The 24,785-nt window shown below is 35.0% G+C and overlaps 1 protein-coding gene across 1 annotated transcript in view; it reads right to left on the bottom strand.

Annotated features, from left to right (window-relative positions):
- Positions 1 to 8,459: 8,459 nt before the first annotated feature.
- LOC111046778 (TBC1 domain family member 31) overlaps positions 8,460 to 24,785 on the bottom strand; it is a 30,267-nt gene continuing 13,941 nt past the window's right edge. Inside the window, exons 4-10 of the mRNA XM_039422139.1 lie at positions 20,762 to 20,874; positions 17,616 to 17,794; positions 15,593 to 15,741; positions 14,545 to 14,703; positions 12,376 to 12,474; positions 10,556 to 10,800; positions 8,460 to 8,680 (exon numbers count right to left, since the gene is read on the bottom strand). Of these exons, the coding sequence (XP_039278073.1) occupies positions 12,426 to 12,474; positions 14,545 to 14,703; positions 15,593 to 15,741; positions 17,616 to 17,794; positions 20,762 to 20,874 (649 nt within the window). The 3' untranslated portion in view covers positions 8,460 to 8,680; positions 10,556 to 10,800; positions 12,376 to 12,425. The remainder of the gene's footprint in view (positions 8,681 to 10,555; positions 10,801 to 12,375; positions 12,475 to 14,544; positions 14,704 to 15,592; positions 15,742 to 17,615; positions 17,795 to 20,761; positions 20,875 to 24,785) is intronic.

Here is a 24,785-nt window from a genome sequence, read left to right as displayed (position 1 = left end):
CATCGACATTATGTTCCGGAGGAAACGGGAAGAACTCGAACCAGCGTTGACACCAATTTACTGTAATACAAGAATATTTATTAATGAATACGGTACATAACATAATATATTATATAATATCGGAGGACCGAGCTTCGCTCTAAAAGCATAGAAAATTTGTAACGAAAGATTGAATTCATAGTATATATTTTTTATTCATTTTCTTAGTCTTAAAATTATTTTACACATCAGGCTTATGCCCAGAACTGTCCCTTTTCAAATTTATACTACAGTCCAAATCAAAATCTAGGTTAAGCTACTATCACTCATCAAAATAACAATTTATTCATACTTCAAAAAACAAACACATCATCAATTACAATAGATATACTATGAATTCGATTTAGAATGATTACTACACGTTTGCTACATATTTGTTAATATACTATGTACTATTCTACATTAACAGCATCTATTTACTATTTGGGACTTTCTGAAGTGAACATGTTTTCTAAAAAAAGAGAAATAAACGAAAATAAGTTTTTTCTTGCTGAATTTTTCTTCTCGTGAGATCAGCTGAATGATCCCACACATGCACTCGTTCACTCAGACGACAAAATTTCCAGCTGTTCATTTCCAGGACGTATTTATCCTTTTAATGTCCTTCAGAGTTATCCCAGGATGAGAAACTAGTGCAATCGAATCTTCATATCATAAACCTACTTTGTTCCAAATTTCGTGATAATCGTTGGAGCTGTTTTCGAGATCCGGTCACAATACAGATATATAACATATAAACAGAAATGCTCGTTAATAGTATCTATATAATAAGAGAGAGTAGGGTTGTGTTTGTTCGTGTGTTCGTTTGTTCGCATCAAACATGCCAACTTGTGGATTTCATACCGGAAAAACGGGAAGATTTAGATCTCTAATTTTGCATAGATTCTAAAAATATCAATCTCGTGCACCTGGAAGCCCAAATTTCAATTTTCCTTCTAGATTTTTCAGAATTAATGTTCAAACTTCATTAATAGTACATATACGATTTCAAAAAGTTACCCAAATCATATGGTCGGAATTAAAAAATTATTATAGGTACGGTATTAAAGAACTGGATTATACACGTATAAAGGTGTTAAGTAGTATAGGAAATTATGTTTGACGCATCACACGTCTGAACTACTGGACTGATTACTTGAATTTTGCATATAGATTCTTGCTTAACCGAGGATAGTTTATAAACCTATTTTAAATTCTTCAGTATTGATTACATCAAGTTTTCAGTTTGTCCAATTTTTCAATTATTTGTCATGCTTTCAGTTGTTGTAATGAAGCAGCAGAACATTTCTCTTAAAAGGAAATTAGAAGATAGGTATGATTGGGGAACCTTTCGAATGATAAAAACAGGTTTTCCGTCGCAAACAAATTTTTTCCGCCATTTTGGAACCACTATTTTGAATACAACTTCTTTTTTTTAATTGAAAGGTGGTCAATGAACATGATCCGATACAGGATTTACAGAGAAAGGTATGGTGAAAACCGCACATCGATATCTCAAACCTTTCAAAATTTATTCTCATTCATTCCTTTATTTTAGTATAGATGATAGATAAATGGATGATAATCCATCTATCTATATATTCTATACTATAATAGAGGAAAGAACTGGCTTAAAGACGTATACACACGTGTAGAGGATGGAAATTATGTTTGACGCATCATCACGTCTGAACTACTGGACTGATTTACTTGAAATGCTGCTTATAAATTCCTTAATCAACCGAGGATTCTTATAGGCTATTTTCAATTCTTCTGGATTTCATTACGTCAAGTTTTAAATAGACCCTTGCGAAGCACGGGTTACCTGCTAGTAGGATAATAAGAGAGCGTAGGGTTGTGCATGCTCGCATCAAAGCATGACAACTTGTGGATTGCATACCGGAAAACAGGAATTATTCATCTCCAAATTTTGCACATAAATTCTCAAAATATCAATCTCGTGCACCTTGAAGCCCAAATTTCAATTTTCCTTCAAGATTTTTCAGAATTAATGTTCAAATTTCATTCATGGGACATGAATACATACCATATATATTAATATAGAACTATAATCAGGTTGGCATTGAGTTGAGGAAGGTATCCAAACAAGTTTGAGTTCTCACATTATTAGGTTAGCACAAGTTGAATAGACTTATCTATAAATATAATAAAGAAAAGAATTGGTTTACACACAACGGGATAGGAAATTCACGAATGACGCATCATCACGTTGGAGTGGCCTTCGAGTGGATTAGAAGCTGGCTTTGTAATCCAAAGGTCCGGGTTCGAATCCCAGCCCGGGCAAGAGATTTTTTCTCGGGCCACTCCCGTGTTTCGGATGGACACGTTAAGCCGTCGGTCCGGCTGCCTAAAAAGCAGTCGTTAGGTCATGTCAGAGGCCCTGAAATTGATCAGTTGCGACCTGAAAACTCTGACACCAGCCTGAGCAGCCAGGTCACACGATATTATTATTATTATCACATCTAAGCTACTGAACTGATCAACCTGAAATTCTGCATATAGATTCTTAATTTACTGAGGATGGTTATAGGCCTATTTCCGATTCTTCAGGATTTTATTATGTCAAGTTTTCAATTGGACCCTGGCGGAGCACGGGTAACCTGTTAGTCTATAATATATTAAAGGAAAGAATCGGCTTGGGGTACAAACACACTGAAAGCGGAGCTGAGCGTGGCGTTGAGAAGCGTCGTGAACAATATCATGTTAAGTAATGAGCTGCAACACACTGGAAGCGTCTACTCGCGGAGCGGAGCATGGCGTCAAACTTTGGAACAAGTTAGTTTGTTTTTTTGGAGCGTCTACAAGCGGAGCGTCACAGTGCGAGTGCCAGTCTGGTCTACTCTTCTACTCTACTCTTCTAGGCCCTTGACGCTTGATGCTCAGACGCGCCAGTGTGTATCATGAACGCTCTGACCACGCCACGACCCACGCCCCACTCTAGAACGCCACGGCACGTTCCTCTCCGCTTCGCCTTCAGTGTGTTTGTACCCTAAGACATGAGCGTCCCTTGAGGTATAATATCAAAAGCGGACCTTCTTTTCAATGAGTCTCTCAACTGTTGAACTGGTTGAGTGAGAATTGTCGACCGAAAATTACACAAACTTTTCGATTTTGCATAACATTCCTCATACTAAACATGTAGAAGACAAATTATAAGAATTTCTAAAAGTAACTATGTTTTTTTTATTGTAAACTATCTAATATTTTCTGTAATTGATGTAGTAGTTTTTAGTTTTAGAGAAAAAAACCTTTATTTATTTATAATTTATAAGTTTTGAGAATCGCATGCGTTGAGACCCTATATTATAGATGGGAGTGTAAGGAATATTATACCAATGTATGATACTGCCTTTACTATTTATTACAATTATAGTGAGGACCGAGCTTCGCTCTAAAAGCATAGAAAATTGTAACGAAAGATTGAATCATAGTATATATTTATTTATTCATTTTCTTAGTCTTAAATTATTTTTACCAACATCAGGCTTTGCCCAGACTGTCCCTTTTCAAATTTATACTACAGTCCAAATCAAAATCTAGGTTAAGCTACTATCACTCATCAAAATAACAATTTATTCATACTTCAAAAAACAAACACATCATCAATTACAATAGATATACTATGAATTCGATTTAGAATGATTACTACACGTTTGCTACATATTTGTTAATATACTATGTACTATTCTACATTAACAGCATCTATTTACTATTTGGGACTTTCTGAAGTGAACATGTTTTCTAAAAAAAGAGAAATAAACGAAAATAAGTTTTTCTTGCTGAATTTTTCTTCTCGTGAGATCAGCTGAATGATCCCACACATGCACTCGTTCACTCAGACGACAAAATTTCCAGCTGTTCATTTCCAAGGACGTATTTATCCTTTTAATGTCCTTCAGAGTTATCCCAGGATGAGAACTAGTGCAATCGAATCTTCATATCATAAACCTACTTTGTTCCAAATTTCGTGATAATCGTTGGAGCTGTTTTCGAGATCCGGTCACAATACAGATATATAACATATAAACAGAAATGCTCGTTAATAGTATCTATATAATAAGAGAGAGTAGGGTTGTGTTTGTTCGTGTGTTCGTTTGTTCGCATCAAACATGCCAACTTGTGGATTTCATACCGGAAAAACGGGAAGATTTAGATCTCTAATTTTGCATAGATTCTAAAAATATCAATCTCGTGCACCTGGAAGCCCAAATTTCAATTTTCCTTCTAGATTTTTCAGAATTAATGTTCAAACTTCATTAATAGTACATATACGATTTCAAAAAGTTACCCAAATCATATGGTCGGAATTAAAAAATTATTATAGGTACGGTATTAAAGAACTGGATTATACACGTATAAAGGTGTTAAGTAGTATAGGAAATTATGTTTGACGCATCACACGTCTGAACTACTGGACTGATTACTTGAATTTTGCATATAGATTCTTGCTTAACCGAGGATAGTTATAAACCTATTTTAAATTCTTCAGTATTGATTACATCAAGTTTTCAGTTTGTCCAATTTTTCAATTATTTGTCATGCTTTCAGTTGTTGTAATGAAGCAGCAGAACATTTCTCTTAAAAGGGAAATTAGAAGATAGGTATGATTGGGGAACCTTTTCGAATGATAAAAACAGGTTTTCCGTCGCAAACAAATTTTTTCCGCCATTTTGGAACCACTATTTTGAATACAACTTCTTTTTTTTAATTGAAAGGTGGTCATATGATACATGATTCCGATACAGGATTTACAGAGAAAAGGTATGGTGAAAACCGCACATCGATATCTCAAACCTTTCAAAATTTATTCTCATTCATTCCTTTATTTTAGTATAGATGATAGATAAATGATGATAATATCCATCTATCTATATATTCTATACTATAATAGAGGAAAGAACTGGCTTAAAGACGTATACACACGTGTAGAGGATAGGGAAATTATGTTTGACGCATCATCACGTCTGAACTACTGGACTGATTTACTTGAAATGCTGCTTATAAATTCTAATCACCGAGGATTCTTATAGCCTATTTTCAATTCTTCTGGATTTCATTACGTCAAGTTTTAAATAGACCCCTGCGAAGCACGGGTTACCTGCTAGTAGGATAATAAGAGAGCGTAGGGTTGTGCATGCTCGCATCAAAGCATGACAACTTGTGGATTGCATACCGGAAAAAAGGAATTATTCATCTCCAAATTTTGCACATAAATTCTCAAAATATCAATCTCGTGCACCTTGAAGCCCAAATTTCAATTTTCCTTCAAGATTTTTCAGAATTAATGTTCAAATTTCATTCATGGGACATGAATACATACCATATTATATTATATAGAACTATAATCAGGTTGGCATTGAGTTGAGGAAGGTATCCAAAATATTTGAGTTCTCACATTATTAGGTTAGCACAAGTTGAATAGACTTATCTATATATAATAAAGAAAAGAATTGGTTTACAACACACGAACGGGATAGGAAATTCACGAATGACGCATCATCACGTTGGAGTGGCCGTAGCGAGTGGATTAGAAGCTGGCTTTGTAATCCAAAGGTCCGGGTTCGAATCCCAGCCGGGCAAGATATTTTTCGGGCCACTCCCGTGTTTGGATGGACACGTTAAGCCGTCGGTCCGGCTGCCTAAAAAGCAGTCGTTAGGTCATGTCAGAGGCCCTGAAATTGATCAGTTGCGACCTGAAAACTCTGACACCAGCCTGAGCAGCCAGGTCACACGATAGTATTATTATTATCACATCTAAGCTACTGAACTGATCAACCTGAATTCTGCATATAGATTCTTAATTTACTGAGGATGTTTAAGGCCTATTTCCGATTCTTCAGGATTTTATTATGTCAAGTTTTCAATTGGACCCTGGCGGAGCACGGGTAACCTGTTAGTCTATAATATATAAGGAAAGAATCGGCTTGGGGTACAAACACACTGAAAGCGGAGCTGAGCGTGGCGTTGAGAAGCGTCGTGAACAATATCATGTTAAGTAATGAGCTGCAACACACTGGAAGCGTCTACTCGCGGAGCGGAGCATGGCGTCAAACTTTGGAACAAGTTAGTTTGTTTTTTTGGAGCGTCTACAAGCGGAGCGTCACAGTGCGAGTGCCAGTCTGGTCTACTCTTCTACTCTACTCTTCTAGGCCCTTGACGCTTGATGCTCAGACGCCTCCAGTGTGTATCATGAACGCTCTGACCACGCCACGCCACGCCCCACTCTAGAACGCCACGGCACGTTCCTCTCCGCTTCGCCTTCAGTGTGTTTGTACCCTAAGACATGAGCGTCCTTGAGGGTATAATATCCAAAAGCGGACCTGTCTTTTCAATGAGTCTCTCAACTGTTGAACTGGTTGAGTGAGAATTGTCGACCGAAAATTACACAAACTTTTCGATTTGGCATAACATTCCTCATACTAAACATGTAGAAGACAAATTATAAGAAATTTCTAAAAGTAACTATTGTTTTTTAATTGTAAACTATCTAATATTTTCTGTAATTGATGTAGTAGTTTTTAGTTTTAGAGAAAAAAACACATTTATTTATTTATAATTTATAAGTTTTGAGAATCGCATTGCGTTGGACCCTATATTATAGATGGGAGTGTAAGGAATATTTACCATGTATGATACTGCCTTTACTATTTTATTACAATTATAGTGAGGTCCAAGTTATATGCAGTCGAGAAAGAAAGAAAACAATATTTATTGCAAATGACACAAAAGCATGATTGATTAGTTGAGTCTATATTGAGAGTTTCTAACCAGACTTTCCCAATTTAATAATGGCTGATAAATATATGAAGATATTTGATAGATAATTTAGAAAGAAGTAACAAAAGATGAAATTATTGAACGAGCGTTAGCGAATTCTCACTTTTGATTTACTGAAGATAGCCCCCGCTAATACAAGCCCTGGCCTACATATTGCAACGTCGCAGTGTAGGCCTAGAATCTAATACATGATTGGTTAAAAAGATTTAAACATGTTGTTCAACAAAGAATTGAACAATCAGCTTCAAATTTGAACACCTATTCTTCGAACCTTATTACGGGACAAGTTCGTTGGACAACAACATTGACTCACTCGTTCGTCCTTTTTCATGATATAAAAATAACATTGTAAGTGCATAAAAAGAACATTTGTTGTGATTTACCATTTAGTCAGCTGAAGAATTCATTGAAAGCAATTACTACAGTTTTTCCATTCATAACATCAGATCAGGCTATTTAGAAGCTATCACACAGACAGTCCTTCGTGCGCTGACACATGATTTCAGCTGGTTAATATATACAACATAATTAACAACTTTTACTTCAACAAACTGATACGGGTTGAGATATCAATGTGAGGTTTTTGCCATTCATTTTCTCTTGGAACTACCTATGTACCGAAATCATGTAAAAAAATCCTTCTCATTTGAAAAAATAAATTAGGATTTATAAAATAGAATTATAGTACCCTATGAAATTAATAAAATATAGATTAAGAATACAATATAACACTAGTTTCAGTGTTAACACCATCGTCAGGTTATAAAATGAATTTCAAATAACGTTTTTAAACGATGGTGTGAACACTGAAACTAGTTGTTATAATTATTATTACAAGAAAATCCAAATTAGCATTTGAATAATTGCAATATCTCAGTAATTTCAATATACTTTTGTTATATATAACAAATTAAATAAAAAATAATATATTGTAAATTCAATTATAATTATTACACTATAATTTTGCTGTATTGTAAGCTATTGTATATAAGTGTATAAGCCAGTATATATTGTAATCTACATAAATTAAGTACTCAATCATTAATTCCATCTCTAGTTGTTAGAATTTGTATTCTTAATCTATTATTTTATTAGTTTTAAATGGTACTATAATTCTATTTTATAAATAAAAGAAAGTAGCCCTGAATTCATACATTTTAAGGAAATTAGGATTTATATGAGGGCCAAAGATGTTGAAGCGACAGAGTAATTTTTCATTTCAAATAGAATTCCCAATTAAACTACTGTCAAATTATTCTTGTAGAAAAAATATTTAGCAATTTCACAATTAGCAGTTTTAACTGCAATATTTTGCAATTTCATCAACTCTCTATAATTGAAAGCTGCTGGTTTCAAAGATTACCATAGAACAGTTCATGAGCGAGTTCTCCAACCCAGGGGATCACTAGTTCTATACAAGCAGGCAACCGTGCTTCGCAAGGGTCTAATTAAAAACTTGACCTACTGAAATCCTGAAGAATTTATAATAGCTTTAAAACCATCCTCGGTAAATTGAGAATCTATATGCAAAATTTCAACTTAATCAGTTGAGTAGTTCATGCATGATGATGCGTGAATTTTCTATCCCGTACGTGAATAAGCAAATTATTTCCCTATATTATATTGAAGATAATTCGCAATACCTTTTCAAAGAGTTGGAGAAGTGCACAGACGTTGAAGAAATTTTCTCGTTAAACTGCTCACAAATTGGATGTATTCCCTTTTTCTGTAGAGAATTGTATGCCAGATGGTTCTGAGGTAATCTCAGGATAGATTTCCAAATTAGAGGCCGATAACTTTCAGGGTATTCCAGGTATTCATCCAGAATTTGCTTGAGACGATCCATATCTAGTAAAGCTCCCATCTTAAAAATGAAGATAAATTATTTATTGAAATACATTATACATAGTGAGTCATATGTATGGGAACCCTTCAATAAGATGGAGACTATTGTAGATACAATACTGTAACTTTAAGGATGAGTTATTGGTCAAATACTCTACCTTTTGACGTACAACTGAGTATCCAAAGTGACAGTATTATATCTACAATAGTCTCCAACTCATTGAAGGGTTCCCATACTATGACTCACTTTTATAATACAATTAATAGTATAATGCAGTAGTATATATAATACAGTATATGAATATAATAATCATAACAGTAATGTAGGCCCTTCCAGAAAAGCAAGCTGTGCTTGAGCAGCCTAAATTAATAACATATTAATGAATGTGATTGCGTCTCACTAAATGTAAGTATTTCGAGAAATAATTATTCTCTTAATGTTGGGATTCTCTTGCAAAGTTCATTTATTTATTTACTATAATTTCTATTCATTCATAAATCTACTTTCATTGTATTATCATTCATCCCATCATCATCACCTAGGCTTAAAAACTTCTAGAAAGTCGCCTTTGTAAAATAATAAATAAATAAAAAAATTATCAAACTATTTTTCTTAATCACACTTCAATCTTGTAATTTAAAATGTATTCTTCTCTCTTTACGTCGTGATCTTCGCTTTCTCTCTTCAGTGAGGTCCACTTTATGACAGTATTTGATTAACATTGGTGTGCTATCCTTGTTTATCAATCGACAAAGCAAACATGCTATGAAATGAAATGAAAAACTACTACTAGTTTATCAATAATTCATACAAAAACTTTGTTGCAGATTGTCATACTAATTCAATACAAGCGTATTGAAATGTATTGGAAGTTAATACTATTCTTTCACCACACATAACAAGAAGCAAATCAAGAAATTGATTTTATTCGCTGATGAAGTACCATTGATTTTGATTGATTTAAATTCCCTTTGCTGATAAAGTTTCTAATGATTTGGTATTGAGAATGAGATTGCAAAAGAATTTCGTGTTTAAAGGCGAGACCATATTAGGCGTCTATTCAGGCGAGTAGACAGCGTAGAGATTATCAGCGGGTTACGCCAACCCACTCAGCCAATGGGAGAGCTTCCTGCCCTGATGACTCGTCTGAAAACACCTGATAAACGCTTAATATGGTCTCGCCCTAATTCTGTGTATTTTATACTAGCAGCTAACCCGTGCTCCGCAAGGGTCCAATTAAAAACTGAAAACTTGACTTACTGAAATCTTGAAGAATTTAAAATAGGCCTATAACCATCTCAGTGAGTTAAGAATCAATATGCAAAATTTCATGCTAAGAATCAGTCCAGTAGTTCAGACGTGATGATGCGTCATTCATGAATTTCCTATCCCGTACATACATGCATAAGAAGATTCTTTCCTTCCTTATTATTAGTTTATACATTTATTCATTATATCGAGTGCTCTGTTCAAGCTGGACTTTCATTATAGGGCAGGTTTCCGAGCTCGAGATTTAGCTAAATTCTAGACTTTAAACAGCTGGAGTCAGAAAATTGGCTTTCAGAAACGGGACCTATTCGTAGTTTTTATGTCAATCTTTAATTTCTCATTTCTATAATTGGAAAAATGTTCCTTGGCAAAATTAAACATTCCTAAATAATTCAAAATAGCTGAAACATTACACTATTTTCTCTTTATTTTATGTTTAATTTTATAGTTTTTGAAATTTAATTCAAACGTGACTATGACTGCGACTACGCCCGTTTCGGAAAGCCAATTTTCTGACTCTAGCTGTTAAAGTCTACATCTTTCCTAAATCCCGAGCTCGGAAGCCGGCCCTAAATGTATTTAAGACGAGAATATAGAACAATACAAGAAAAACCAGTCACTTACTTTCATGTTCAGTTTTTCCAGACGAATTTCTCGATTACTTGCTTCCATAGTCTTTGGTTTTCTTTTCGATTCAGCTTTTCCTAGTAGCTTGCCACCACACTTCATATCACTTTTTTGTTCATTTGCCACAAAATCAGATGGAGAACTTGTAGCGACTTTCAAGGCAAAAGTATTGTATACATTCAGTTCACCAGCAGTTGATAATGTAACCAAATATTTTCCATTTATACTGCAAGTGAAGTTCTCTGGAAAATGATAAGAACAGAGTTGAATTAGATTGTAGTTGTTGAATGTAGCTTGTATTAAACTTAAAACTACAAACACATCTATAAAAATAATATTAGAACTAATATTAATTGACCGAGCGAAGTGAGGTCTAAGATTCAAGTCGACTATTGTGCATTTCTCTTTATGCTTATATTTATATTTATGCTCCGCAATATAAGGCGAAACGCGGCAATAGATTTTCATGAAATTTGACAGACGTATACAGGGTGATTCTTAATTATGGTAAAATAATTTATTACGTGATAGTAGAGGTTAAAATAAAAAAAAACTTATACATATATCCATAAACGCTTTATTAGCGAGCTATACAGGGTGAAAGATTTCGCCCCGATTCAGTTACTCTGGTGAAATGTTACACCGATGCTGAATTGTTAGGGGACTAGTTTTTGAGAAACTTATGCTGGATTCATATGGAAAAATATCTGAACAATTAAATAAAACTAGCCTGGGAGCTGTAGTGTGAGAAGTTTTTGAGAAAAAAGTTGAAATATGCAAAAAAGTCAAGTAGAAAAATACAGACTTCTACGTTTGATGCCCAATAACTTTCTTTAATGACCAGTAAACAAATATTTTTTTGCAATAAAAATTGTAGAGAATTTAATTCCGAAAAGAATTATGTAAGCTGTGAAAACTAAATTTGAATAAAAGTTGAATAAAATGTATTCTTATGTAGTACATTACACCACAAAAATTTGCTGTTTTATGAGGAGAGAACTAATAACTCATAGGTTGTAGGTGATAGCAAATAAAACATGGATTTGAATAACAGTTGTTCCAAAACAGCTGATTTATTTTGTTTTAAATAAGAAAATATTTGAAAGAAATTATCAGCGTGGTAAATTGTTCCAACGAGGTACAGTTCCAACTATCCGAGCTCTCATTGGTCGATTGAATTTGTAGTCTGCTTGCTTCTCTGCAGCTGCGTATGCGCTGATTGTTCACCATAGCATAGCCATAGAATACATAACCAACAAAATTATGTTTAATAACAATTAATCGTTAATGAATTTTTCTTTATAAAAAATTTGAGAGACTTTTCTAGACGCTAAGTTTGTAAAACTTTCTTCATTCACGCAGCTAGTGAACGACACATTTTCGTGTAAATCAACTTTATTAGTGCGCGCCAAGAGCTTGAACCAACGATTTTTTATGGCGTTTCATGGGAACATTTGCACTAGTCACGTGATGGAACAATTTACGATTGGAACTGGAATAATTTACTGTACACAGAACGTACACAATATCTCAATTTAACCTAGTAGAAATCAGCTGTCCGGTGGACTATTAATTGCATGCAATGACGCATGCAATTTATAACTGAAAGTAACATGGTATTTTCTCTCGACCTTTCTCTGCTCTCAACTCGAGCTGACCTATTGTCTTGAAGTAGATTAGCTTTTGATGTTAGCATTTCTGATACACCAACTCCAACAGCCATTAGTCGTTTTCGCACCTCACTATAGAAGCATTTGCTGAAGCAAAAACATAATAAAAGCTAGTTAACAGAGAATTGAAAATTTTGGGAAACTTACTGATTTGTTTATTAGTGGTTTTTTCCACAGCAGCTATCAGATTGGATGATTCAGTACGAACAGCAGAACATTACCAGAGTTTGATAAAATAGAAATAATCTGGAATAAAAGAAACATATAATATTGTAACTTTTGCATTTCGAAATACAGTATTTCATTTTGAAAAACATATGGGAAATAAGATAGATATTCATCAGCAACGTCAGTAGAATATTCATAACACTTAACACTTAATTAAAAAGAATGTGTGAAAACTCCTCCAAAGAATAAAAGTGGTTTGACGCAGAAGCTCAAATAGTGATTTGCTGAACAAAGAGACTGGATAATTTTTTATTGACTCTGGCAACCTATTGTAGACCTTTGTTCCTAAGACGTGATGGGACTTCTGTACTTGGTTAATCGTGTACGTTGGGTATCCAGTTGTTGTCTTTGGCGTTGTTTGTATGAATGAACCATACCTCTTGTGCTCATTTTTGTGTAAATACTGGACAACAACATAAATATATTTGTTGTAAACCGTTTATGTACCAAGAGAGACAAATAACGGTATACAATGTTCCCTGAAAATGGCCCCCACTATTATCCTCACAGCATAAGAGCTATGAAGTATCCTCACAGCTAAGATAAAAGGAGTCATGAGGCATTGAAATCATTCAATTTCCAGTAAAAATAGTGTTTTTTTATTCATTTAAGTAAGACTCTAACAAGGAAGAGTCAAAGACAACTTCAAAATGGAAGCGTATATTTGAATAACCTTAATTTGTGTGTGTCCTATATAACTTTGAACATTTTAATTTCAAATAGCCCCGAAATTTCTGCTCAAAACCCTTCCCCAATGTTTAAATAACAAATTCACAAAGTTTCATCATAGAGGAAAGATAGCATAGAGAAGATATTCCATGGTATAGGTAGTTTATGTTTCAAGTTTCAAGCCGAATTGTTGTCAACTTAAGCCGATTACTGTCGAGTACTGTGTTTTATTACTGTTTTGTTGGGGTGAGAGTGTAAACAACGGCACACTATGAGAGACTACCAGCGTCACATAGCTTCACGAAAAAGGGGTACTAGGACTATCAGCTTGAGTTAACATTGAAAATTGGAACATAAACGCCCTATACCATGGGATATCTTCTTATGCTATCCTTTCACTATGGTTTCATCCAGATCGTAAGGTTTTTATCACCTATTTTTTGAATCCATGATGAACATACAAACATACTTACATTCTTATTTATATGAATGTGGAAACACCACATCATAAAATACAACACAATTGATTTGATTATATTCAAATGATATTGCTCACTCATAAACTTTAAATCTGGATTCTTCATTTTCCTAGAATCCTAGGAATCAGTTTCGAATATACAGAGTGCGGCAGCGAAACTTCCTCGTTTAAAAGTAAATAAAACACTTTGTATGGATCACAAGGGTTCAATCGGGAGATCGGGCGGGCCGCTCCTAATTTAGATAAGGCGTCCTGGAAAGTGTCCCTCAATTGAAGTCACGTTCAAAAAGTTCTGCACAATTGTAACCTTGTGTGAGGGAAATAAAAATCATCAGAAGAATTCGTCTAACAGAAGGGAACGATCGGAACGTCCAGAGCAGACGCATGTTTGCGCGCAGAACGCTGTGGTGATCGCAACATTGAAACTCTCACTGCTTCAATGTTCTCAGGTGACCTAATGGGCCGAGGGACTCCAGTTCTTCGTCTTGTCGCACTTGAAGTTTGTCTGAACGTAGTGACCCACGTAACAATCGATTTCCGGTCCGGGACAGTAGCCAAAGGGGCTACATTAAAGCGATTTCGAAATGCACGCTGGGTTGTGATCATAGAGCACCGAAAAATAAGTCTCAATGGCAAATGTACGCTTCGCATTGTTCCAATGCATGATGGCGACTGAGCATATCGGGAAGAAAACTTTATGTTCTGAACTCTCAAAAGATACCAAATTTGCTGTACAACGACATCAGCTGACCGAATAACGTTTACATTAAAAAAGAAGTTTTGGTGCCGCACCGGTATACTATAATACATATACACATAATGGAATGAAATAATTAAATAGTTTTCAACTCAAATAAAATTTTAGACTGGGAAATTAAAAAAGAAGAGAAAATCACCATCGTTTCTTACTATGCGAGCAAATGTGAGAAAGAGAAAATCACCTTGTTTGAGCCACCGTCAATGGTTGAGGAACAAACTCCAGCCGCGCTATTGAATTGATATACTTTGTTAACTGCAAACGTTTTCTCAACCGACATGTTTCTACTGACATTAGGATAACCACTGATGAAGATCCTCCAATAGCTATAGTTTGTCCATCCCTGGAAAAATAGACAATCAAGTTATGACCCTGGAATTAGAAGTAATACACATTTTTCAAGAGATTTGTAGCACCTAGTTAGAGACTAATAAGCTATTCTATTTTGACTTTAAGCTATTCTAAATTGATAACGATATTGTATTACACATTATTGATTAAAAAAAATAACCGGCATACTAACTCTACCGAGCTAAATCTACTCTACTTACTTGGTCCAGTAACTATTTTCACTGAAATTTGAGAATAGTAAGTAAAGTGTGTTGTCTAGTGAACAGAACTAACATTAAAATGTCAGTACATTTAATAAATTAACACTTTAATAAATTGATACTTTTTAATAAATAACAATACTTCTTAAAGTTGATAGCCTACGGCGAGACTCTACTCTACTAGCTCGAGACTGTTTTCATTAGCATAGTAGTGGTAGAGTAGAGTGAGAAGCGGTGGTGGGGGAAGGCGAGTGGTAGAGTTGTATCCCACGGTGCTATCACACTCTACTATACTGAAAACTAGTACTCTACCATGACTCTACTCTACCATGAACGTTTTTATTCGGAGAGTTCACAAGATTGTTAGTACTTGCCTAGGGAACTCTACCACTAACTCTACTAATGAAAACCAGGCAATATTCCTGAAGACAAGACTTGACTGAATACTAAATACAAATACCTCACACAGGCTAGGCCTCGGGATGTTTTTTTGTTTTTTCTTCATTCATATAAAAGAACCTTATCATTATACCAAACCACTATATTACTGTAAAGATTCTTTGTTTCGATGATAAAATACTGATTTTCTCTTATTGCACTATTCTTTGGATAAATAAAATCTTTTTCATGTCATTTCAATTAGCGAATGGAGGCAAAATATAATTTTAAGTTATACATTACCTTGTAACGGAGAAAGATGAAACAGGTTTGTTGTTCCACTGATAAGGGAGAGAACATTTGGCACATTCGAATGATTTGAATTTCCAAACGTGAACAGTGTTGTCTTCGAAGCAGGCAAAAATTTTGTTCGAGACCGGGATGAAAAAAATCTGTAATAAAATATATTTATTCATTGACAATATGATACAATATAATGGAATCAGAGCTATGGTTAGATCCACGTTATAATGGCAGTATTTGATCAACGATGGTGTTGCTATCCTTATCTATCATTCGACAAAGCAGATAGCGCTATCCTTTTCTTGCACATGACAGGTTTTTTTCAACAATGAAGAAATATAATTAACAGAATATTTTAGTTACTATTTGATAATTGCAAAATATTTTTTATTTACGAAAAAATATAATTGATTATTTTAAACAAGAATGAACAGTTAATATTACATTAGATATATCGGTATTAGCTTTCCTGTAAGGAAGGCAGAGAATCGGCAAAGCTATTCTCCTTCTTTCTCCACTACCATTATAACGTGGACCTCACTATAGCCTATGATTATTGAGGATTTTACTTTTTGTAATCACTGGGACAAATTCCAGATATAATTATTACGATAATAACAAGCAACTGACTTGGGTTATTACTGTAATACTCAAAGTATACTAGAGCTCATTGAAATATATTATGGAACTACAGATGAATATTAAAATTTTTATCAGCATCAGTTTTCTTAGTCAGCTTTTAAAAGCCGAAGCGAGTAGACGTGTTTTGTGGAATTCATGTAATTATTCTAAGAGTATACCATCAAACTGTTGTGTCAGTGAAAACGGCATTGCCGAATAATTGTGAGTGAGTGAATGTATGTATGTGTGTGTGTGTGTGTGTGTGTGTGTGTGTGCGTTGTTAGCATCTATTTCTATAGCCGAGTTCGGATATTGCTGCTTCGGTGAGTGCTAATCGGTAATTCTATTGTGGGAACTGAACTATCGTAACTATGAACGGTGATGAAAATACGACTATTATTATAATAACTGAAGAAATAAACCTGTCTCCTACAAGGTTCGAACTGACAAAATTCAATCAGAATGCGAAAAACTTTTATTTAAAGCTTGGAACGAAGCTAATACAAAATTCCAGCAATCAGAAAAAATAAGTTCTGAACTTAAAATTCAACTTGAGCAGCTTCAAAATAGATTATCATTGTTAGAGACTAAACCTAAGAATGAAGAAAAAATACGGACAATTATCATACCGATGAAGAAGAATTATCTACTGAAACAGAATGGATTCGTCAAAAGCAAAGAAAGAGGAAGAGAGAGCTTTCTGACTCACCTCCAATACAATCATCCAATAAGCAGAAAGTAAGTTCACGTAGAGAAACTGAACTAAAAGAGAATGCTGAAAAAAACTCCTAGTATCAAACAACTAAAGAGACCTCCTCCAATTATACTCTACAAATACAAAACTATCATGTAGTGTATAAGATTTTGAATGAACAAAAAACTCTATTACCCTATTGAATAATGATAGCTTAAAACTCAACGTTGAATCTGAGGATTATTATAGACTAGCTGCACCATTGCTGAATGACAAAAAATGAATTGGTCTTCCTTTGAAAACAAGCAAACGAGACCCATTAGAGTAATTGTGCAGGAGTTACACAGCACTTGCAATCCACAGGAGATAAAAGGAAAACTTCAGGAAAAAGGATTTAAAATTTTGGACGTGGTAAACACTCTTAAATGGAAAACAAAATAGCCACTCTCAATATTCATGTTAACTTTTTTTTTAAAAAAAAGAGCAGAAATAGAATTTATGAATTTGGCTACCGTCTAGATGTTGTCCGAGCTTCAAAACGAGGACACAGAGAACACTTATAATAAATCATCATAAACTTGATACGTCAGTGAGTAATTTGATGTATAATTGGTTTTTGTGCACAATTTTAAAAAAATAATATAACTGTCTAAAATTGGGTCATTCTTTTTGGAACCCCCGGGATTATTTAGTAGAATTTTCACAAACCTGTCTATAGCCCACATCTGAATGAAGCGCCAACCTGTGGTGTTTGCTTGCCGATAATAGATTCCAAATTATGGCCTCAGTTTTCGAGACAGTCAAGCAGTACGGTTCTCCCGTTGCGAAACTTGCTTGAGAAACTGGCTCTGTATGACCAAGTAGATTACCATTGCTAGCTCCTGAACCTGTGACAGTCAAAAAGTATATGATTTGTTGAATATTTTATTTTATTCATTTAATTTTATGCCAAAAATACATAGTGGGAGAGGTTTTACCCAGTCCTTGAGTCTGGTTTTCACCAGTAGAGTTAGTAGACGAGTATCTGGTATACCAACACTACCGAGATAACTCTACTCTACTTACTTGGTCGAATAACTGTTTTCACTACAATTTGAGAATAGTAGGTAAAATGTGTTGTCTAGTGAACAGAACTAACCTTAAAATATCAATACTTTTTAGTAAATTAATACTTTTTTACTATTAAAAATAGTTATTATCACTTTGCTTAATATTATTGCATAATCTTGTCAATTTTATTGTTCTGTATACTTCTAAAATTTTGTACTTTTGATAACTTTATTACTGTTATTATTTTTTGATTGCAGATATGTCTGTAAAATTATTTGACAAATAAATTTCAATTTCAATTTTTAATAAATAACAGTAGGCTTCTTCTTAAACTTGATAGCCTACGGCACGACTCTACTCTATTTGCTCGAGACTGTTTTCATGAAAATAGTAGTGGTAGAGTAAAATGAGAAGCGGTGGTGGGGGAAGGCAAGTGGTAGAGTACTATACCACGATGCTATCCCACACTACTTTACTAAAAACTAGTACTCTAATTGCCTTTTTCTTTAGGGGTACTTTTGAATATAAATAACGATATAAATCTGAGTACCCTTTTTAATTGAAAGAGGGTTATGTATATTTTTATTTATTCTAGTACTCTAACATGACTACTCTACCATGAACATACAATTTTATAATTTCTTCAGATGTAGGCCCAAGCCTCAACTTATTTTACACAGACTATAGTATCCCACGGTGCTATCACACTCTACTCTACTAAAATCTAGTACTCTACCATGACTCTACTCTACTTTCATTGGGAGAGTTCACAAGATAGTTAGTACTTGCCCAGGGAGCTCTACCACTAACTCTACTAATGAAAACCAGGTTTTATTTCTATCATAATTTTGAAAAATATAGTCCAGTAATAAGACTATTGTATATCAACTGATGACAATGATACAGTGGAAACTACAGTATAGTAAATCTTAAGGGACCGGTCAAAAAATCTACTATTTAGAGGTCTGTTTTCAATCGGGGTGTTCTATATCAATAAATGTTTTATGTTTCGATCTATTTTATAACCCGTGCTCCGCATCGGTCTAATTAAAAACTTGACGTACTGAAATCTGAAGAACTTAAAACAGGCCTATAACCATTCATTTAAATTAAGAATCTATATGCAAAATTTCAAGTTAATCAGTCGAGTAGTTCAGACGTGACGATGCGTCATTCGTGAATTTCCTATCCCGTACGTGTATAAGCATTGCCGTCTCTATAGTATAGAGACAGCAATGGTGTAAGCCAGTTCTTCCCTTTATTATATTATGGATTTTCACGATACAATATTTGATACAATTAACTTTCTCTACAACAATGTGTAAATAAAGAGTTTGTTGGATTGATTAATTTTTATTTATACTGAGGGTGATGCCCACATAAGCGCTTAGGCTTGTGCTTGGGTAATGAGTGAGAGGGATGACGACTACTTTTTATGTAGACGGGATCGACGGTTTATCGTCTCCTCCGAAAGACAGGTTGGCCGTATCTATGTGATTGTGCTGTGGTCAACAACTTTTGCCCCGGTCGAGATTCGAACTTAGGTTTTTTTGGATTATTAGACCGGCGCGTTATCACTTATTCCAACGAGCCACCCAAATGAATGTTGAAAGCCATATGGACGTTTCAAGAGACTAAAGCAAAAATCTGGTGTGGTACACTCACACAACTGTCCTTGCTCATTGAACTGTAAGCCCCATTCTTAAACGAGAATAAATTAAGGGAATAATATAATGACGATTGGCGCCAAATATTTGAAACTACGATCAGACTACTGTTTATGTGTATATATATAATTGTTTTCAGAGTACTTTTTCCTTTGTGTAAATTGTGAAATTCGATGATTTTTTCAAAAGTCGTCAAAACAGCTGTTCTACAGATGAAATATCTCGACTATGACTGTGTTCTTTTTATAAACTGCTCTACCTACCTACCTCATGCACGAGAAATAGGTTACACAGTCGGACAGTCAATTTCTCAAGGATGGGGTGGAACCCCCATTAGTTTCCCAGGAAAAAGACTCATGCCAGTTGATAGAGCTGATAAATAACTATACACGGTATGAATTTGAAAAAAATCGGTCAAGTCATTTTTGAGAAAATCGTGAAAAACATGGTTTTTTAATAATTATCTGCCGCCATTTTTCTCAAGAATATTACAGAGCTCCTGCAATTTTCCCAGAAATGAGACTCATGTCAGTTGATAGGGCTTATGAATATCTATGGTATAAATTTGAAGAAAATCGTTGAAGCCGTTTCGAGAAAACCGTGAAAAACATGGTTTTTTAGTCATTATCCGCCATTTTTCTCAAGAATATTACGGAGCTCCTAAAATTTTCCCAGAAATGAGACTCATGTCAGTTGATAGGTCTCATAAATAGCTATCCATGGTATAAATTTGAAGAAAATCATTAGAGCCGTTTTCGAGAAAAACGTGAAAAACATGGTTTTTTAGTAATTATCCGCCATCTTGAATTGAATTTTATTGAATTTCTTATTGTCGGATCCTCATGGTATAAGGACCTTAAGTTTAAAATTTCAAGTCAATCTGTTAATTAGGAATGGAGTTATGGTGTTCACAGACATACACACACACACACAGACCAACCCCCAAAAATCATGTTTTTGTACTCAGGGGACCTTGAAACGTATAGAAAACTTGAAATTAGTGTACCTTAATTTTTTTTGGAAAGCAATACTTTCCTTACCTATGGTATAAGGCAATGAAAGTAAAAATGTATTATAACGGGGATGTACTATATCGAGGTTGCACTGTAATTTATAACGAAAAGCTGACAATATTACCTGTGTCAATCAGTAACACGCTCCCATCAAGTTTACCTATCAGAAGTTCGTTTTTCCGGTAAGATGAGAATTTTATGAATGAGCATTCCAGTCTTAGTGGTAACAACCAAAACCTGAAAAATATATATCCCGTTGAATTATTCTGTGTGTTTTGAACATTCATTCATTTGCCAACGTAATTACAATCAAATGATTGATTTGTTTGCAAAATACTATCATAGAGAAAAGATAGCATAATAAAATATCCCATGGAATAGGGCGTTTATGTTTCACTGTTAACTAAAGCCGATAGTCCTAGTAGTTGTTTAGATGAAGCTATGTGACACTGGTAGTCACTGTGCTGTGTAAGAATGTAAATATGTTTTCCTACAGTTACGTTCAAAAGTGGCCATTGCTACACTGATTACAGAACGCAAAGAATCACTTTTCCGCTCTAGTGCGGGAAAAATTTTTCTGCACTCCAGATTTGCAACATGGCAACGCAAAATACTTAGTAGGTTATATGGAGCAACAGTGCAGCAAAATCAAAATGAAGTTGGTAACAGTGAGTGGGCTGCTATAGTGAGCAGAGGTGCAACGAAGCACAACGCGCACCTTATTAGTTAGATATTATAACCAAGGACAACATTTTTATTCAATTTGACAATAAATTAAGGTTTTTATCAATAATAAAATTACACAGAAAAACATTTGATGCATTTCTGGCAATTTTACCCATAATTACCCACTTTTCATATTCAATGGTAACTGTAGGAAAAACTTAATGTGAAATACGTGCGCAAAGTTCCTCTGCTGCACTCAAGAAACCATTCCGCCCTCGCCTACGGCTCGGGCGTAAACGTTTCTTTCGGTGCAGCAAACTGTCACTTTGCGCACTAGTTGCACAAATAACTATTGTATGTTCATCATGGATCAAAAACGTAGTAAAAAATGTTACTATGGATGAAACTATAGAGAAGGATAGCACAAGAAGATATCCCATGGTATAGGGTGTGTTTATGTTCTAATTTTAAAACTCCAGCTGATAGTTTATTTTCATTTTCCGTGAAGCTATGTGACGCTGATAGCCATTCTCACACTCTCACCCTAACAAAACAGTAAAGATAGACAGTAGTCGAAAGTAATCGGCTTGAGTTGACAAAAATTCAGCTTGAAAATTGGAACATCAACGTCCAATATTATGGGATATCTTCTTATGCTATCTTTTCTCTGTGATTATAAGTATTTAAAGAAAGAACAATGTTTTAAACCTGCTAGTTTCGAATTTGTTTTTTCGAACCGATATTACTCGGCGACGGGGTATTGCCCTTAAACGAATGTTAGCAGACGGTCCATACTTTGCCGTTTCAGTCACTATGAGCATTGGAACGTACAACATCGTGTGTTTGCTGTCGAGCAGTTTCATAGAAACAACGAATCTGTAGTCACAGTGCAACGCTTTTCTGTTCATATTTCAGAGTTGGACGTCGAGGTGCAGTGCCTGATCGAAATACTGTACTCCGATGGGTTGCAGCGTTTAGAAGTACTGGAAAAAGAAACCATCTGGTCTTCCCCGTTCAGTTCGTACTCCGGAAATTGTAGACCGAGTTAGAACGGCAGGTGTTACTAGTCCTAGACTATCGACTAGACGACATGGTCTCAGGACTAGACGACTCTAACACGGTCTACATTTTCCGGAGTACGAACTGAACGGGGAAGATCAGGTGGTTTATATTTCATCACATAACCACTACTTCTAAACGCTGCAACCCATCGGAGTACAGTATTTCGATCAGGCACTGCACCTCGACGTCCAACTCTAAAATATTGACGGAAAAGACGTTGCACTGTGACTACAGATTCATTGTTTCTGAAAAAAACTGCTCGACAGCAAACACACGATTTTGAACGTTTCAACGCTCCATGGCGACTGAAACGGCATACTATGGGCCGTCTGCCAACATTCGTTCAAGGGCAATACCTCCTCCCGTCGCCGAGTACTAGCGGTTCGAAAAGCATGCACCACCTTGTATAATAAGAGTAATAGTGATTTTCTGTTATTAAAAATTCAAGTATCCCTATAAAAATACTTAGTTTCATGAATATTTGTCACCATCTACCAGTATTCACACACATTTACTGGCAATAGTGATCTCATTATCTACACAACGCTGTTATTTTACAAGACAATAGAAGTACAACATCAATTAGTAACTGAATAAATAGATAAATAGTTAAAACTCAATTACCTACTCGATTATTATTGACAAGGAGGTTATTGACATGCTCCGCAACGGTCTAATTAAAAAAAAAAGACTAACTGAGAACTTGACGTAGGTAGCCTACTGAAATATTGAAAAATTCAAAATAGACATATAAACATCCGATAAATTAAGAGTCTATATAAAGTGTTTCAAGTTGATTAGGTCAGTCGTTCGGCGTGATGATGCGTCATTCGTGAATTTCCTATCCCCTACATGTATAAACCGATTCTTTCCCTTATTATATTATAGACTAACAGGTTACCCGTGCTCCGCAAGGGTCCAATTGAAAACTTGACATAATAAAATCTTGAAGTATTGAAAACAGGCCTATAACCATCCTCGGTAAATAAGAATTTTTATTATTTATTTTTATTATTTATTTATTTATTCTTACAAAAATCTAGGAGTGCAACAGGCATAACAGCCCAAAACGCACTCATGAATACAGGAAATACATTATAAAAAATTATTACAAAAAAATAGATATATATAAATACTACAAATAATAAAAGAGAATGTTAAATGGTACATGTGAAAAACAGAAAAGAAAAATAGTATAATAGCTACTCTGAAAAGAAAAGAACAATGTTAAAGGTAAATGATAAAATTTGAATTTTGATTATTCAATAAGGTCAATCATAACCACAAAAAATAACAACATATAACCTACGTATTACATATGGTTCTAAGAGAAGTGATAAAATAACTAGACAAAAAGGGATCAAAAGGGAAGTGGAAAAAATATTAAAAGTTAGTTAGTGGAAAAAGGGTGACCATGGAGAGAACAAAAAAAAAAGGCCATTGTGAACCAGAGTAAATTAAGAACAACAGGTCTATATTACTCTTCAATTGAAGAATGGCGACATTTTTCTCTTGAAGCTCCATTTAGACAAGCAAAAGAGATCCACCTGACCATCACAGCAGAGGAATATACGAGGAATACGATTCATTGGTGAGTAATAATGACCAACCGTGTTACATCTACAGATTGAGAACTCTTGCCGATTACGATTATTGAAGACAGGAACCTTAAAATTCAGCCTTGCCAACAGATTAGGACTGCTCACGGAACCGTTCACAAGACCATAGAGGAATAAACAAGAAAGTACCTTCCGTCTGGATGCCAAAGTCTCAAAGCCGAACATGCTGCGCAACACACCAGTTGGAAACCCCAAAGGACAAGGACGATTCTGTTTTCTACAAAATAACAATCTCAAAAATTTATTCTGAACAATTTCAATCTCATGTATCAGACCCACCAGATGGGGATCCCAGACCACCGCGCAATATTCAAGCAAGCTCCGAACAAGGCTAGGAAAGAGAGCCATCAAGCCTTCAACATCTCTGAACCCAGCCGTAGATCTCATGATGAAACCCAGCATCCTATTAGCCCTACCAACCAAAGAATGGACATGGGGAGCAAAACTCAGAGAAGAATCAAACAATACACCCAGATCTTTGAAAATATCGACTCTAGAGAGTTGAAAGCCGTTAATTCTATAATTGAAAATAGGATAATTCAGCTTACGAGTGAAGACCATAAATTTACATTTGCCAACATTGAGATCGAGGCCGTTATCCGTGCACCACCCCGAGACAGAATCCAGGTCACTTTGCAGCAGAACAGAGTCATTATGGCAATCAATCCTCCTGTAGATCTTCAAGTCATCAGCAAACATCAAACAATTGGATTGCAACAGGCAGCCAGGTAGGTCATTAATAAACATTAAGAACAACAAAGGACCCAAATTACTACCCTGAGGCACACCAGAAGAACTGAC

Source organism: Nilaparvata lugens, chromosome 2 (genome assembly GCF_014356525.2).
Source record: "Nilaparvata lugens isolate BPH chromosome 2, ASM1435652v1, whole genome shotgun sequence".
In the NCBI taxonomy this organism is placed as follows: domain Eukaryota; kingdom Metazoa; phylum Arthropoda; class Insecta; order Hemiptera; family Delphacidae; genus Nilaparvata; species Nilaparvata lugens.
This window is presented reverse-complemented; position numbering and strand designations above follow the sequence as displayed.